Source organism: Tyto alba, unplaced genomic scaffold, assembly GCF_018691265.1.
Source record: "Tyto alba isolate M040663 unplaced genomic scaffold, T.alba_DEE_v4.0 Super-Scaffold_1000006, whole genome shotgun sequence".
Classification (NCBI taxonomy): Eukaryota; Metazoa; Chordata; class Aves; order Strigiformes; family Tytonidae; genus Tyto; species Tyto alba.
Genome location: NW_024881272.1, coordinates 28,425,108 through 28,442,777, shown reverse-complemented (window position 1 = coordinate 28,442,777; position 17,670 = coordinate 28,425,108). Strand labels below are relative to the sequence as shown.

Below are 17,670 nucleotides of genomic sequence, written 5' to 3'. Positions count from 1 at the left end.
TCTCCTTGGAGTGGCCGTGCACTGTGTCCTTTGTTTCTGCTGCAGTTGCATTTTTGAGGCAGAAGATGCCGCAGCTGAACAGTTGAAAGCACTCTGAGGAGGTGGAATTGGGAGCAGCATCTCACCTCTAGGATTTTTCATTTCACTGTGAAGGGACTTGCTGAGAGGAGCGAGTCCTCAGGGAAGTCCAGCTCAGAGATTTAGCCTAGAATAAATGTAGTTTGAATACTTCTGTTTCAAAATCATGTTAACAAATCTGTACTAAATGCAGTAAGTTCAGTGCAGGTTTTCCAGTTAATAAAGACCGGTCGGTGAAAGCAGCATCGGCTGGGGTTAACATACTGTTTCATTTATTCTAGCCTGACAGCTTTTTGTACTGTAGTTCCAGAACTCAGTTATTCTATACAGAAATTTTATTGACAAGTTTTAAATTATCAAATACAGACTAAGTTGTATAAATAAATAGAATAAATAACATTTCATGAGGACCAGTCATAAGTCTGTATAATATTTCCATCTTTAACTTTGCAATTGCTAGTGACAATGGGCACGTTTGGGCTGGTGGTATACTCTGAGAGAGAATCCCAATAACAAATAGGGATTAAACCAATAGTTTTCTAATAAAATTTATTCTAAGAACAGTTGAATAAGAGGGAAGTTAATTTCTGTGGGAACGTCAAACCTGAGGAATTTAAGGGGTTTACAGTTCAGCTCTAAAATTCTGTTGGTTTGAAGCTTGGCTTAAAGGTTAGGAGTTTTGGTTTTCTTTTTGTTTTGTTTTGTTGTCCTGAGATTTCATATTTTTGCTATGGAAGGAATACATTGTAACTGTAGTTATTATTGCCCTGGCTAGGATAGAACTGAAAAACAGGAGGAGACCTTAGTCAAGGGGCAGTTAGCCATGTGCCATGAATGTTTTAAGTCTGTCTGTTTTGTAGGTACTTGCCTTCACCTATACATGAGATTGTGTTTGCATTCTGTTCAAGCAATCCTCCTTGCATTGTGTATATCAGATGGCTCTTTAGTTGTCTTCCAGGGCTAATTTGTTTTGAAAACCAGTGTAACAAGTTTTCAGTTGTGATGAAAATATGTTTTGACAAACGGACTGTTTATTTAAGGAATCTGTAACTTTTTCATCATACAGCAATACAGTAAAGTATTTGATAACTGCATTTATCCAGTACTGTAATTAATGATGCTGTCATTTCTCACTGACCCTAGGAAATGATGTATATCTGGAATGGCTATGCTGTAATTGGAAAATGTCCCAACTTAACAGAAGGCATGTTAGAGACTTTAATTGAAGCAGAAGCAGCATTAGCAAGAAGTTCAGGTAATCAGTGATATGGTTTAAGCAGATATTTTACAGTGCAATAGATAAAGATATTATCTGTGAATAGAGAGACACTCATTAGTAAACTTAATCTGATCATAGGAGGAACTTAGATAATGAAACCATAAACTGTTGATGCAGAGAGGAATGATTTTCCTTTTTAATATAGCAATAACTTACAATAGTAGCAAGTGATTTTCCTTCCACAGATATGTATTGAGAGTAGTTTATGACGTATTAAAGGACTTTATTTTGCTAGATCAAAATCAGCGTATGCACTGACTTTAATACTTGGATCATGAAACTTTGTCAGGCTCAGATACTGTATTTCAGTTTTGAAGGATAAATAGGAGGCAAGTTGGTCTTCTGTTTTAAAAGCGCTGTCAATTTATGATCTGACCTTGGGCTGAATGGTATTTGTGTGTCAGTGGTATGCTGTAGGAAGCTGGGGCATCAAAGGTGGGATTCCTTTGCACTGTGAATGAGCATAAGATAGTACTGAACTGGAACAGGCTCTGCTACCACATCTTCTGTCAGTCTGTTCATTAGCCATCCATGAGAAAGTTGAATTGATGTTTATTTCTTGCCAGTCTTTCCCAAATCCTGTAGGAGTGCAACCAGTCTGCACAGCTTTTTTCACAAAGTTTTCCCTTACTAAATATTTGTTCTAATTACATACTACCTTCCTGCAAAAGGATCAAGCCACTTTTGACAAAGGAATATGGGCTAAATCACTGCACTGCGGTCTTTTCTAGGACCTTGGTCTTCCTGTGAATTGTGTTACACAAGATTTGAAAGAGTTGCTTGAAAGATTAACTAAAGCTGTCTCCTTTTTAATTAATTGAAAAAAGAGAACAGAAAAATAGCTTCAGTGAAGGTGACATCTTAGAAGAAGGCTTTTGACCCTTTCACCTTCTTTGTCACCCATTTTGATATGTTATTTTGAATAAGTGAATTATTCTCTGTTCCCTTTTTTTCTTACTTGGTAAATTATGGATAAGGATGGCTTTTTGCCGGGATTTGTAGAAGCTGATTCATGTTTATAAAAGACTGTGAGAACATATCGAAAAGTGGGATATATTTTAAACATGCCAACAATTTGAAGTTTTACCAGTTCCAAATAGTGCCTTGCTGTTTCCAGGCGTCATGCTTTCCTTGAGCTTTCCTGACAGTGTTTGGGTCTAAACTACTGTATTTTCAAGTATTTTCGCTGTATTACTGTTAGATGCAGGAATCTAACACTATAAAATTATGAATCTGAGGATGTGCTTCTAGCAACATTATACCATGTAAGATGTTAGTGGAAGTAACATCTAGAAATACAATAATTATGAATATCAGATTTCCATCTAGGATAGGTCCCTAAATATTTGCTTATACAATCCAGGACAGTTGTAGGATATGTTATAAATAGACGAAATTCAAGCATGTGAACACGTTCTGGGGACAGATGTCCAGAAGAGACAACTGGTCTACTTTTTTTTATTCTCGTGAAATAACTCCTCTGTGGCCCTCAGTCATCTCACTGTGCACACAGTTAGTATGTCAACTTTTGCCCTCTGCCCTGTTCCTTCTAAGTTAGTTTTCTGCATAGTCTTTGGGCATCTTCCCTGGGATCTGCTTTGGTGACATATATGTGTAGGGGTTTTTGTGGGACTTCACAATAGGTGGCTCCAATTGTAGGATCAAGGCCTCCAACTGCATAGTCCAAAGGAAAGGAGCTGTTTCATGCAGTGTGTGTCAGCATTTAATCAGCTGGAGTGATAGAGGAAGAGCCAGGTAAGATTTGGAGTAATGAAAGCAAGGTGACATCAGTAGCACAAGATGCAGTATCACACATTTTGCAGGAATTCTTTTTAGTTAGTATTTCATGATTTGGAAATGAGAAAACAAGCTGAAGATTTTGCTTGTAAACTTTAAGACTAAACTGCCTCTATGGAATAGCTATGAAAGAGCCAGATGTTTTGTTTTAAATGTATTATGCAAAATTTTCTGATGGAGAAAGGGTGTTGATAGTAATGACTTTGAACTAGGCACTGGTAAGGCTGATAAGATGCTGGGCACTTAGAAGTATAAACTCAAAAGAGGTGAAGAGAAGGTATGGTAAGAAGATGAGGGGATGTGAGAGGCAGGTAGCAAAGTTTGGCATATTTTTGTTTAGCCAAAGAGAGGGGAAGAATTGATAAAACACTTGCATATGAATAGGTCGTGACTAGAAGTCAGTGGATAAGAGCTATACATAGTAAAGGGCAGTAAAGACATAAGGTTAAGAGATTGTAAATCAAACCTCAGTATTTCCAAAGTGGACACCTTGAATTAGCTTTTAGGTGTCATAACAATAAGATTGGGGAATAGCCTCTCAGTGGAAGTAGGGAGGGAAAGAACAGCCCAAAAATTTTTAGACAAAGTTTAATCAATCTGTGAAAAGGTTGATACGTGTTTGTCACTGCATTAAATGAACTAAATTGACCAGTTAGTCCCTTCTGTCCTGTGTTCCAGTAAATGGATTGTGTGCACACCAACCGGTGTAAAAGTTTCCCTACAGGTAGGAAAGTCTCTGATGCTCTAGAGCTTTCTAAAATGTGCCGTTTACTTCATCTTGCAGCTACAGAATTACTAGCAGATGACCAGTGTGTGATAAAACTGTTAAAGGGCTTATGCCTCAAGCATTTGGGCAAGATCTCAGAAGCAGAAGACCATTTTAATTACATCTATTTAAAGTAAGTTTTCATACCTGGCATATGGGAGAGCTCTTGAATTTCTCAGTAACTATTAATTTCAAGTAAGAGGAGATGCAACCATGATATGAATAGAAGGGAGAGGACTGCAGTATCTTTAGTATTTATTTCAGTTGCTTTGATATCAAGGAACTACAATTTTAATTGCCAGTGATGTTAGGCATGTATGGAAGAAGAATTGCAAATCTGCACTTTTTACTGAGATATATTCTCCTTTTTTAGAGACTACAGATGCATAAAATTTTTGAGATACCACTTCAATTTTTTTGCCTCTTTCCTCTTACCAGTCACGAAGATGCTGTACCCGAATAAACCAAATGCAGAGACAGGTGGCAGCATGGTTATATTTGGAACTTCTATACATCATGCAGTGAATGGCATCTCTTTTTGTCGGTTCACATGCACAGAGCTCATAATATCGTCATCTTTTCTAATACTTCCCTGATAATAAAGGCAGTATATTGTAATCCAGAGAAATAACATACTGTGTAGGATGATTATGTAAAATACACATTTAAGAACCTGGAAGGTAGTTTTGGGTAGAGAACATGGCAAGTGTCATAATAGAGATTGATTTCTCCTTCTGATCTTAGCTAATCTATTTGTGTTTGGAGCTGTTAAATGAGATCATTTCAAGATCTTGAGACTATTTCTTTTCCAATGCAGTGAGAAGAAGATAAAATATGACCATTATCTAATTCCAAATGCCTTGCTGGAGCTGGCGATACTGTATCTAGACCAGGATAGAAGAGAAGAAGCAATAAAACTACTGGAAAGAGCAAAGTAAGTCAGTGAAAAGCCTGTTCTGATGTCTGATGGGTCAGTATGGTATTCTACTGGTTAGCGGGAAGCAGAAATATTTCATTAATATCATAGAAACTTATTGCCTCATTTTTTCAGTGGAAGCACACACACCTTAGATTTGGTTTGGACCTTTCTAGTGGTAGACATTATCTGATCATTCAGTCTGTGGCTTACCTATCTTTTCTGATGAGAGCAAAAGAACTTTTAAAGATGTTAATAGCAATGTCAAAGGCTTCCATAAGAAATAATTAATGTGTAACAAAATGTAATAATCCTTGTAGTCTATTTAGTTATTCATAAAAGATGTATTAAATTAAATCAAAGCCCTGTGTAATGGCTGAAATAGCGTTATTTGATGGCTAGCAGTGCTGTTTTCTTGGTAAAATACATTTAAGATAGTGCTTCAGGTTGCATTTAGCATCTTTGTATAGTTTCATCTGCATTTGAAAGACAACTTTTACTGTTTTGTGTAACTGATTTTGCTGGCCATGTAGGTTTATCAGGAATAGTTGGACTTGATCAAGTATGTTCTTTGTTATAAAATTAACAAAATAAGATTTTTGCCTCTGTCTGAGGCTTTGAGCCTTTACTTCTCTGCTGAGCCAAGATTTCTTGGGGCGGGGGGGAAGGCAGGAATCCAAACCAAACAACCCTCGCCCTCTTCAAGCATCCTGCAGCAGGGCAGTTCACCTCTCTGCCTGGGTCCTGAACGAGTCCAGATGTCTGCATCTTGCCAAGTGCAGAGAGTCACGCCAGTCACTGCCACAGGTTTCAGCAGCTACAAAACTGATGTCTGAACCCAAGTTTCAAAGAGGACAGATAGAGTTTTGGTGTTGAGCTTTTGTCCAAGTCAGTTCTCTATGCAAGACAGTGTGGTGAATCAGCCTACCGAAGATTATGCCAAAAGCCTGTCAACACAAAAATTAAAATATTGCAATTCTTACTCCCTTGTGGTTGTGAGCCTGGTTCTCTGTAGACTCATGGAAGATACTAAGAAGAGCAAAAATTGCATGAACAAAACGCAGTGGAAAATGTTTCAACTGGTTTCACATTCCTCAAATCACACCTTTCCCCCTGTCATTTCCTTCATTCAAATATCTCTTACGAAGATATCTAGAAATTAATGATTCAGAGCTTCTCATTCCATATGGTACTTCTGTCGCTTGCTGCTTGGCCATTGCACCTCTCCCCTGAGGGCTCTGTGTGGCTCAGGTCGAAGGCCCCCTGGAGGGAAGGTGTTTGACTTAAAGAAGAGCACCAGCAGACAGCAGCTCTTAGCAGTTTGTTGTTACCCAGCGTGTGAAAAGCTAATACTCAGACTTGCTGTGCTCAGAATTCCTGGAAGCTGTAATGATATGTAAAAAAAAACACCACAAAACCCTGCCTTGTTTCAGTCAGTCAAAAAAAAGTGGAGGCCTTATGTCTCTACCTGTAGCTGTTACACTGCATTAAAATGCTCAGGGTTTATAAGCTTTCAGCTAAAAATGTTGAATGCCTTTGCAGCCACTAGAGGGAAGAACACGTTGTCCATCGTGGGTTTCAGGACTGCAGAATTGTGTTTGCAATTGGCAGGAGTGCAGACGAGCACTTGGCTTGTGCATGATGCTTGATTTGCTTGACCTAAATCCACATACTGCTGCTGGCTTGAATGTTTCAACCCTGGGAGGAAGAGCTGAATGACATGATAAACAGTTTTGGCTTGGTCATGCATGGAAATGTTTCTATTTCTATCTGTATGACTGTAAACTACAAGCAAGAATATCAGCCTACTGATGAGAAATACAGTATCTGCATGACAAAATCTACTTAATTTAAAGAAAAAACTCTATAGAGTTTCAGATCAGCATAGAGCAGAACCCAGTCACCTCCTTTTCTTGGTCAGCCTCTTGGGTGTTGCATATGTAAAATTATAAGCTGGTGTAGGATGGGTGTGGAATTCCTTGTTTTTAACTGCCACTGCCATGGTGACATATACCATGCTTCCATACTTGATTCAGATTATTAATTTTGAACTGAAATGTTTTTAAGGAATACAGACTGTTCAATACTTAATGTTATGTTTCTGTAAAGATGACAAATACCTTCTCGGAGAAAATCAGCATGGTGTAATCCTCTTTGGTATCTGGATTCTGTATCCACCCTGCAGGAGCTGACATACTGATTCCTATTTAATAGAATGTGCACTTTCTGTGTGATCCTAGGGACAAATTTTATTTTTTTATATAAGCTTTTCCACAAAAATACAGATTCTTTTAATGTTTCTGTATCTCTTTAGAGCATGACATAGCTACTGGCAACTATAGGCAGATGATGCTGCTGAGTTAGCTGTTTGTGGGGGAAGTCCTGCCAGTCTTTCCCTGGGCTGGTGAATTGATCCTCAAAAGTTGATGTGGAGACTTGTGTGTGCCCACTTTCTTCTTCCAAGCTTCTAGGGCAGCAACTTGTCCGGCCTTATTTCCTACACACAGTACACATCACTGACAACCATAGGGTGGAGATGGAGTGTTTCCCTCTTCTGCTTCAGGAGAGCTTCTCTCTTTCTCTCTCTTTTCTTTTTCTTTTTTTTTTTTTTTTATCGCTTCTCTACTTCCTTGAAATGAGTCTGCTGAATTAAGATGAGTCTGTCTTATTAAAATGATTTTTTTAAATCTTGAAAATGTTTGTATGCAGATTTGTCAGTTATACTTTGAGAAGGGGAAAAAAAATAATTTCTGAATATAAACTAGGTGGATGTTATAGATATTTAATATGGACTCAATATTTTGATTGAGCGGACAAGATTCAATTTCTTATTAAGCTATATTTTTCTGGTAATTGCCAGACAGTGGAACTACAAATAAAGAACAAAGAGCTGCATTGTTTGGCTAGGCACACATGCCTTGTATTTTAGAGTAGGCAACAAAGGAGCTTGTGAGGAAAGGCTTTTTTGCTGTCTACAGTTGTTTTGCTTAGAACAATAGTATAAAGATAACTTGAAAATGTTTTAAAAATATATATTTATCAGAGTGGATCTGCTTTTGTTTTAGACAAAACTACAAGAATTACTCCATGGAAACAAGAACACATTTCAGAATTCAAGCTGCCCTGCACCAAGCCAAGTCCGCCCCAGAAAATGGAATGCACTCTGGAGCCTCGGCAGTGTCGTAACTTTTTCTTCTTTGATGTCCTGTTTGTTGCAGACTTTGGTGCAGAAAATTACTGACACTTTAGAATTATTTTTCCTTCTCTTTCAAGTCAGTGAGAAACCAAATCATTTAAAATTTTAAAGGTGATGCATAAAACATGAATCTAGTATAATAACATGGCAAAAAACCTCTCAAACCAACCATAACCCTGAAAAATATTGTTTTCCCAGCAGTGGCTTTTTGAATACTTACATCAGTGTAATTCATTTTTCAATCATGTGTGCCTTTCTTGCGTTCACGTTTACTAGGCAAGCTACAACATATAAAGGGGAACAATTGCAAAAAAACCAAACAACAAAACTTTAAAGATTCACGGATTTAATCTCAGTTAGCTATAAATGTTTGTTTGAATTCATACTGCTAGCAGTTGAGAAGGAAGCATCATGTTTTCCAAGTACCTAGTTAGTTGAAATGGTGTGAGAAAATCTTGGTGCACAAGAAACACAGCAGGGAGGAGCTCTGAATCCTGGGCGTTTTTAGTTGTGCATGGAAAGCTTCTCTTTAACAGCTTTTACTAGTCACATTTTTGCTTCTGTAAGAAACTTGCTGGTGAAAAAAATGGTCTCCCTTATGGAAGTATCTTGACTTTTTCTTTATTTTGGCTTTCATGTCAAGTCTGCTGCTTGTGGCAGCTGAATGATGTACTGATGAGGATTGGGGGGGGCAGGAGGGGAAGGTGAGGACGGTATAAAACTGCATCACTTCTTCACTGAGTTTACAAATGAGAGGTCCTTAGGAAACAATGTTTTCATCAGAACAAACATGATTTGAAGTTTATAAAAAATTTAAAGCACAAGTCCTTGAAGGTCACTTAAGAAACAGCAAAATTGCACTGGCTGCACAGCAATACAGGAGTTACTGTGACAGTTGATTCCTTCTTAAACCAATTGTTCTTAGGTTTGCCTAACTTACGATGTCCATGTTTAAGGAGATCAGAAGTCAATATTTCCCGTGTTAAAAAGGTTGGAGCAGGCTCCCTTGGCACAGTGCTCTGCTTTTCACAAAGGAGAGCCTGTTATTTTTTTGCTCTTTATTGATCTTTTGGGGGAATTTCTGTGTAAGGGGCTTTGAGAAGAGTTCAAAGAGCTAGGTCTGCTTTCCAATGCTGTCTGCCATAGAATTGCTGCTTTCCTGCAAAACTGGTGAAGTCAGAAGTAACAGATATTTGACTTGTATTTACCGTTCTCCAGGCTAGCTCCATGTTTGTATGCCTGTGGGTTTTTGGGGCACACTTCTACCTCCCTTTTGAAAGCTTCTTCCCCATGACCCATTCTGGCATGTGGAGATGGGAGGTCTTCTGACAGCCCTTTTTCTCCAATGGAGATGTTTGCATGGAGGATTCTATGTACCTCACAGTGAATATTCTTTCTGAAGTGATTGTTCCCAGCAGAAGAGAAGATTGACAGTTTATAGCTCTGCTTTTACCTCCTCTAAGGAAATTACATTGTTTTATAATTGCAAATTAGTTATGCAAGGAGACAGAACCACATGTTCCTCAACACGGAGAACTCGCATTGTCTTAAAAATAGACACCCTTTATAAAATTCTTCCCAAGTTTTTAAAGTGACTTTCTCAGATAAATTCAGTTCAGATAAATTTCTCAATTCAGATAAAATTCAGTATAAACAGTTATGCTATTTACATATTGCACATCAAAACTTGAGTGTAAAAATTCAGTCGTTCTTTGTATAGAATAAAAAGATTCTTGTTCTACTTCATGCATATAATGCCTCTTCTTCCAGTTGTGTCCTTTTCAAATATTTTGGCAGCCTTAGCGTCTTTTAAGCAAGCAATGCCATAAAAATTAGCATAAACTGTACTTTGCAGAAAGTGAACAATCCTTCTGACTGTAGTTTCATCTCTCAAGGCCACTGAAATGCTCTTTGAGATTTCACCCACAACCGAGTTTCACCAGATCTTAGATACATTGCACAAAGGACGTACTGTGCAATATGCAGTTAACTTCCTTGATTCTTTGCAGCAATGAAAACCCTAAGATTTTCGGAGTCGTCTTTGGTCGAGTGCAAACACCAGTCGTAACATGGATCTGATCTCTAGCTGCAGCTGAGGACTTGGTAGTTAGCCATGATCAAGCAGTCCATGCTTTTACTCTTGACTTTTCAGCTCGCAACCAATAGGAAATATTTACCTTCCTGTTGCAACAACAAAGATTTACAGACTGTAATATTCTGAACTCACTAATGGAAATAACACCTTGCTTGCTAAAGGATGAATGGAAGGCCTGGTACGTTGTCACTGTATATGTTTTTCTATATGTTACATTTTTAATTGCCTGCCATTACTCTTTGTTCATCAACGTACTTCTTTTTGATGCTCTTCCACGGCAGGAATCAAAAACTCAGTGGTGTCAGTCTGGGACTGTTTCTCCGTTGCCTCTCCTGAGGCTGCTGCATTCTGCTTGGTGCAGCTCTCCAGAATGGTAAATTGCTTCATCAGTCTGGAGGCCCAAGTACAATGAATTAGAGAAAGCACAAGTGGTGTGAGCTCTCAGACAGCTTCAGTGTTGAGTACGTTCACCTACCAGAAAACAGCAAATACTCTACTGGAACCACAAATCAAGGATTTTCAGCATGGCCTAAGATTCAGGAAACTAAGTACTGCTTCAGATGAATGTAGTCAACACCTCACTTGCAGAAAGAGCTCTTCCTTCTGCTTTCAAACATTAAATTGTCTGACTAATGCTGGAGGAGCCCACTCTGTGTTCTAGGCTTCAGCCAGCAATTGCTGGTATCGACTCTTCTCAGTCCTCAGCTAAAGCCAGAGAAGTTAACCAAAGGCAAACTGCTAACTCTTATAGCAGAAAAGTTTTCTACACTTGGTGGCACCTTTTAAGATAAACTTGCAAACTGTATTTCTTTTTCTCTGTACTTTTTTAGTAGCACTGATAAGTGGTTTCCTGCCAGTAGCCAAGGAGGGTTAGAAGTTCATACTCAGTTTCCTGGATGTCTGCAGCAATTGCTGTGGTGCCCCATGTGATACCGCTGTGTCATCACAAAGTGGTAGTGGCCAGGAAGGGAAAAGCAGTAAAATGAGCATTGCTTTTACCATTCGATCTGACATGTGGAATCCATGTATGTATGGTCTCTCATTAAACTGAAGGAGGACATAGGCTGAAAAGCCAGCAGCGAATACTGAGGCCTAAGGAGGTGTAACCACATCAACACCTAGCTCCTATAAATAGCACTGGGTGACACAACCTGTTGGATGAAGAACAGTGGGCTTGAAGCTGGTCACATGTTTTCTTGATGTTCAGAAGAGATTTTGATGAAGTCACAAACATGATAAAACTACTCTTATTTGGAAACACCCACTTACAATTGCTCAACTAAACTGGTAGCATAGGAACATGCTTTGATTTATTACTGATGCACAGTTCTATTACGATCTACAATTAACACAATCATTCGTGGCTGGTTAGATTAAAGACTGTCCCATTCTGGCAGTGCCTCACCTCAGGTTGTTTACACTGCTGTGACACAGCATTCAAACCTTTGCTTAGGAAACTTTGCCTTTTATAAAATGCAGCAGTATAGAACAGGATCATATCAAACATTTCCTCCCATTTCACACCATTTTTGGCATTAAATTCTGTATTGAGTTGAGTGCCTTAGTATTTTTACTTGATTGGTGGCCTGGGTCCAGGACTACTAAGAGATCACGGGATGATAGCTTTGACAGCTTGCATGCCTCTGGCCCAACAGAAGCATCAAGTAATGCTCCTCTGGGTGAAACAAGACCTTTCTAGAGGTTGGCCCCCGAATGCAAAAGGCACTCCCAGGAGTTTAAATACAACACTCAGCCTCCAGTTCCGCCTGCGAGATGCATTTCTTCGCTTTCTCAAGCACAAAAACACAGCACCAAAGCAAATGTATATGAAATGACCAAAACAATGTGTTCCACACAGCTACCCCTCTGGGAGGAAGAGGAGAAGATAAAGAGGTGAGTCATGTTGTTTACCGCTGTACAGGAGAATGGTTAATGGTTGGAAACGTCACTGATGAACGAGATTGGAAAACCTGAACAGACTAGAAATGAACGTGCTTCTTTTCTCATTATGTTCTGCAAATACCTTTTTGTGATAGATCATATGCAGAATGTGTATTGACAGGTATTTTAACTGAATGATTTGTCATCATAAAATATTTTTTAAAGATGCTATCTAGGTTTGCTTCAGGTGTTTAAAAAAATTACATAAATGCAAATACTTTCTTCTAAAAACATGCCTATTCAATCCCTGTCTACAAGATTTATGAACAGCAACAGAGCTAATAAATATCTGCATTGCACTGTGGTAAAGTTCTGCATGGTGTTTGCTCCAAATTCAACAATGTTTTTGTAGGACTGAGCTGTGTTCCATTATTTTGGGTTTTTTTTTAAATATCTGGACCTACTTACTTTCATTGCTGGCTAAACATAGACAAAATGTTTATTTAGAATTATGCATTGCATTGAATTCTATTTGCTTTATCTCTCCTTGACTGTTTTACAGGAAGAATACAAAACAGAGTGGTCACACACACACATACATCCCCCACATACTTGCTTTATGGGCTGCTTCAAAAAAAGAAAAAAAAATGTTTATTTCGTCTTAGTCAAGTACTGTAACAACAGTTTCAGGTCTCTGGCTGAAAAGCAATGTAGCAGTGTGGTGAGGAAGAGAAGCAGAAGCCGCGATGTTCTGGATGGTTTCCATCTCATGGTTCCTTTCATCCTGCAGCACCCGGGGTGTGGAGGTAAGGAACAAGCTCCTTGGCGCGGGAGCTCTACGGGCGTTTGGCTGCAAAGCTGGAGCCACGGGGGCCGTGCTTGGTGCTCATGGTGTCGTCGGTGCAGTTCTAGGATGAGCTGGTGTTTGTGAATGTAGCAATTTTCCTGACGTTTTGGTAAAGGAGGGCGGTGTGAGGAGCCTGAGGAGTGCCTCTGCTCCCACTATCCAAAGATGCAGAATAGGAACTTTATCTGATGGTTAGCAGAGTTCAGTAAATCATTCTAGGGAGGCGAAGCAACGTTGTGTAGAAGATACAACATACGGATCATGTTCAATGTCATCTTCATTCGGGTACAGTCCGCAGCACTGCTGTCATCACTACCAAGGTTACACAGCCTCTGTTGAGCAGCTGCAAAGTTTTTTTAGAAGCAGCCAGCTTATAGCTAACCTGCAAGGTCCGTTTTCAGTTTTGGTATTTCAATTGTAGGATCATAGAATACCGGGTTGGAAGGGACCTCAAGGATCATCTGGTCCAACCTTTCTTGACAAAAGCATGATCTAGACCAGAGGGCCCAGCACCCTGTCCAGCTGAATCTTAAGTGTCCCGTGTTGGGGAGTCCACCGCTTCCCTGGGGAGATTATGCCAGTGGCCAGTTGTTCTCCTTGTGAAAAATGTGCTTTGACTCTCATTCTTGCAGCTCGTGGATACCTGGGTCCTGGGTCAGGTTTCTGTTCTGTGATGCTGGGCTCATCACTGGTAAAATAATTCTTGTGTTTCTAAGGAGCGGTGGGAATCTCACATGTAGTGCCTTTGCTACATGTCTACTGAAAGTGTGTGATCTGTCACACACAAATATATATATTTATATATAAAAAAGTATATATAGATATACATAAAAAGCCTATGTACGTGTACTCACACACCACCAGTTAGCAGGCTCTAAACATTTTGAAAAGTTATCATCAGAAGTGTTTGAATTACTAAATTCAGCACTTAAAAAAAATAATTGAGATACTTTTTAAAAAAAGAAGCTTTGACACCTTTTCACATGATGGCTGAGGAAAATACAGGGAGGTTAAGGGCCTTTACTAATGGTTTGCTGTGGAACCATAAAGGAAGGAGAATTTGCAGTATACAGCCTTCTACAAGAAGTCCCAAAACAAAGGGGCGATCTAGCAAGAGCCCTTCAGTGAGGTAACCTCACCAAAAAGCCGTTTTAAGCTGGACTGTTCAAGGACATCTGACAGTTTTTACTCTGGAATAGCAGAGCTCTGCCTCCGTAGGACAGCGCCTGGGACGGCTCTGTCCTGCTCAGAAAACAAGAGTTTTGGAGTGAGTCATCTTTTTCTCCTTGAATTTCCGCCTTGTCAGTCTCCCTCAGTCTGCCTACCCAGCATGAATTCTTGATTAGACAGGCAGCTACCACTGAAGTGGCAGAAAGGCAGGAAAAAGCAGCTAAAAAGGTGGAAGTTTGTCTGTCTGTCTGTCTGCAGTGAGAACCCTGGCAAAAGTGCCTGTAGCGAGCAAGAGCAGAGCCTGGTGTGTTCAGGGAAAATGCTTGGTGTGGACAGCCGGGGCAAACGTAGTATGTGCCATGAATTGAATGTTTATTGTTGTGTGCAGTTGTGGTTGAAATGCCTTACTTAAAGACAAATATTTTCTAGGGGTTGGTGCTGCAAAGAATAGGTTTATGAAGTTACTGCTACTTGTTTTCCAACTGAGAGTACAGAGGAGGTTTGGGGGCTTTTTCTTTGTAGTATGGTTGGTTCCTTGTTGTTAAGTACGTACTTTGGCGCTGCTAGAAACATGTACAGGCATTTTCACAAATATTTTTTTCATTATAGATTCCTCTCTGAAGCTTTTGCTTAGCTAAGTGTCACTGCAGAGTAGATATTGTAATAAATGAGTTGCTAGCATGCAAATATAGTTAGTTATTTAACTTAAATCAAAAAGATGCTTTTGCAGACTATGCTTAGACTGTTCTTTTTATCAAAAGGCATTAACTTTGCATTTCATACCAAGAATTCCAAAGCCCCTCACTCTTATCCCAGAACAGGTTTAAATGCAATACAATCTGCCAAGGATGGCTAGCATAAATTATATTCTTCAACATTAAATGCTAGATAAAATGAAGTTAATCTTTGAAGCTAATTTTTATTCTGGGTATTAAGTCAAGAAGTGTTCTTCTGAACAGATTTTACTCATGTTTTTCATAGGTTATCAACTAGTATGTATGTTTTTAATAAAAACGGTGTCTGTAATAAACTGTGTTTGTAATCAGCTAGCATCCACTTTGTCTCTAAATCCATTTTAATCCAGGATTTCACTGATGAGAGGCCTTGTGTGTTTGGTTGCAGCCATCCTGTTATTTATTTAACTGGCAGTCTGACTCAGAAGAATTTTCGTCTTTACCACGATTGCACAAGGACAGGAAATGTCAAAGTCTTGAAACTGTGGCAATTTAAGTAAGTTCAGGTATTTCATAATCCCTTAGCCTAGAAACGTACACTTCTACCACCGCAAAGAGGACTGTCAGCCTTCCAAACATGTAACTGCTTTCAGCCCTGGGAATCTGCAAGACAGTAGGAACTTATAAATCCTTGTGATTAAAGCCCTTCTACAAGACTAGTTCCTCACACAGAAATTATCTTGGCTTTTTTTTTGTTTATGTACAAATTTTACGATTATCTCCCAGATTTACATAATGAACTGGCAGCAAGTAATAAAGATTATCATCCTTAGATGTAAAACGATTGAAGTGGTAATTCCAATAGCATGCAAGAATTTTTAAGCATAAAGGTCTTTATAAAACTGAGTATTCATTACTTGTCATTGCATCTCTTTTGCCTAAGGTTTGTGGAAATTTTGTTTTCTTCTGTTGTATGAGACAAAATCCCTTTCCTGCTATAATCTGCAGATGTAACCTAACCCTTTCCCTGCTGTGCAAGCACCTTGGATGTTGGCGAGGCCCTCGGTCCCTACCTGCTCTGGTTCTGGGGCAGCTCTCCCTCTTTAAATGGGATAGCAGGTTGCTAGGGGAGGCTGTGGTGGCTGGACTTTCACACTCCGTGCCTCTTCCATCGCTGCCTGAAATTGCAGAGGATTGAGCCTGATGAGCTACGTCTGGGTCTGTGCCAGGGTTGTTTTGCCAGTTACAGTTCTAAAGTATGTCCCTACAAACTGCTTTAAAGCAACACTTTCTTGATGACTGTTGACGCACCTACAGACTTGGTTACTTAAGCACAGTAGCTGTAAGAGGTGAGTGGTTTTGCCTTCAAAAATTGCTTTGCAGACATTTTACTCTGAAACATAGAGCCCTGGCATAAGAAGGGCAAGGGGTGAACAGGCCCAGATGAGTCAGAGCCAGCCCTTTCCACGCACTGAGCTGCAGCAGACTGTAGTTAGGAAACAGCTGTGCTGTAAAGGGACTGTCTAGGATGTTTGAAGTGTAAGTAATTTATTAGACACCTCTGAGACAGGAGGCAAATATTACCATCATCTTACAGATGGTGTCATTACGACACAGATCTGGTTTTACAACCGTAGCTAAAATTCAGGTTACACATTATTTTGCATTAAATTCAGATCAGTTACTTTTTTGAATTAGAAATCACCCAGAAGAGCACTGCACCTAAAAACTTGAAAAATCATTTGATTTATTTGTTATATTTACACATTTGTCTTTAAGCTAAACTTTGAACTTTTTGGAATGTTTTTGTGTAATCATCTCTGGGTTTAGCCCTTCACACCTTTTTGCTATTTAACAAGTATTTTAATAAAAGTAATTTTTTCCCTTAGCCCAGTAAGTATATCAGTGTTAAAAGTTCAATTATACAAAATGCCTAGAAAAGCATTCAGCTCAGTAATCAGCCACTTCATATTTCTTTCAAAGCTTTCTTAATCAAGTCTTGTAATAAATAAAGACTAAACACCAACATGACAATGCTGTTTTTTCAAACTGTTCATTTGCCAGTTTTAACAAGATAAAAGAAATGAATACTTAATGTGGACATTGTTTTACCAAAAAAAAAAAAACAAAACAACACCAACCCCCCAAAACAGACAAAAAGGAAGACAAAGGAACATGCATGGAATGATGAAAAGGAACAATGATATTGCACAACTTCAGGTGTCTCTTCCCAGATTTTGATCCGTGTAATTAGGTATGTATGAATTCAGCAAAAAATTGTGTCCAGATAAACACGTAGCAATTTGAGTGACTCTAGAACTGCATCCTGCTTTCAATTCCTTCTCACTGTTACTGGGAGTTCTTTTCTAAGAGAGCAGGTTGCTGTCAGCTGCAGGAATAGCAAATAAATCAATACATTGATTCCCCATTTTGCTGACCAACCCTTCAGAAATTATCATCTATAACATGCACAATTCTTCTATAATGTAAATACACGAAATCTTCAAAGTACTCGGGTCTTTAAACACAACCTGTTGTATCAAGTGTTCAAACTATATATGAAAACAATGCAGAGCGTTCCCCGATTTCTTGTGGTTAACTTGAGGTTGTATCTCCTTTTGCAAGACCAGGACTTTTCCACGTATCAGCATGGTGTTGAACGTGTAACAGTTGGCAGGGCAGGGCAAAGAGAGGAAAACATGCTCAGGAGAGAAAAGGTCTACAGCTACAATCTTTGCTAGACCATCTCTTAACAAGCATGTACTGTTTGCTACAGAAGTTAGCTAGTTGTGTCATTCAGGCTAGAGCAGTACTGTTTTCCTCCTCAAGTGCTAGTATGACAGTCTGTGTTTATAAACTTTGAATTTATGTGCAGAACAAAATATATTCTTCTCATATCTGATTTCATATCTGTTTGGTGAACTGATGTGTCAGCCAGCAGGGCTTAACAGATACATTTAATACAGGAGAC

The 17,670-nt window shown here is 39.1% G+C and overlaps 1 protein-coding gene across 3 annotated transcripts in view; it reads left to right on the top strand.

Annotated features, from left to right (window-relative positions):
- Window positions 1–9,782, top strand: part of TTC39A (tetratricopeptide repeat domain 39A) — a 49,407-nt gene extending 39,625 nt beyond the window's left edge. For all 3 annotated transcript variants that reach the window (XM_042808349.1, XM_042808342.1, XM_033008761.2), the window contains 4 exons: window positions 1,222–1,333; window positions 3,939–4,053; window positions 4,738–4,854; window positions 7,902–9,782. In XM_042808349.1, coding sequence (XP_042664283.1) covers window positions 1,222–1,333; window positions 3,939–4,053; window positions 4,738–4,854; window positions 7,902–8,022 — 465 coding nt within the window. In that variant the 3' untranslated portion in view covers window positions 8,023–9,782. The remainder of the gene's footprint in view (window positions 1–1,221; window positions 1,334–3,938; window positions 4,054–4,737; window positions 4,855–7,901) is intronic.
- Window positions 9,783–17,670: the final 7,888 nt, after the last annotated feature.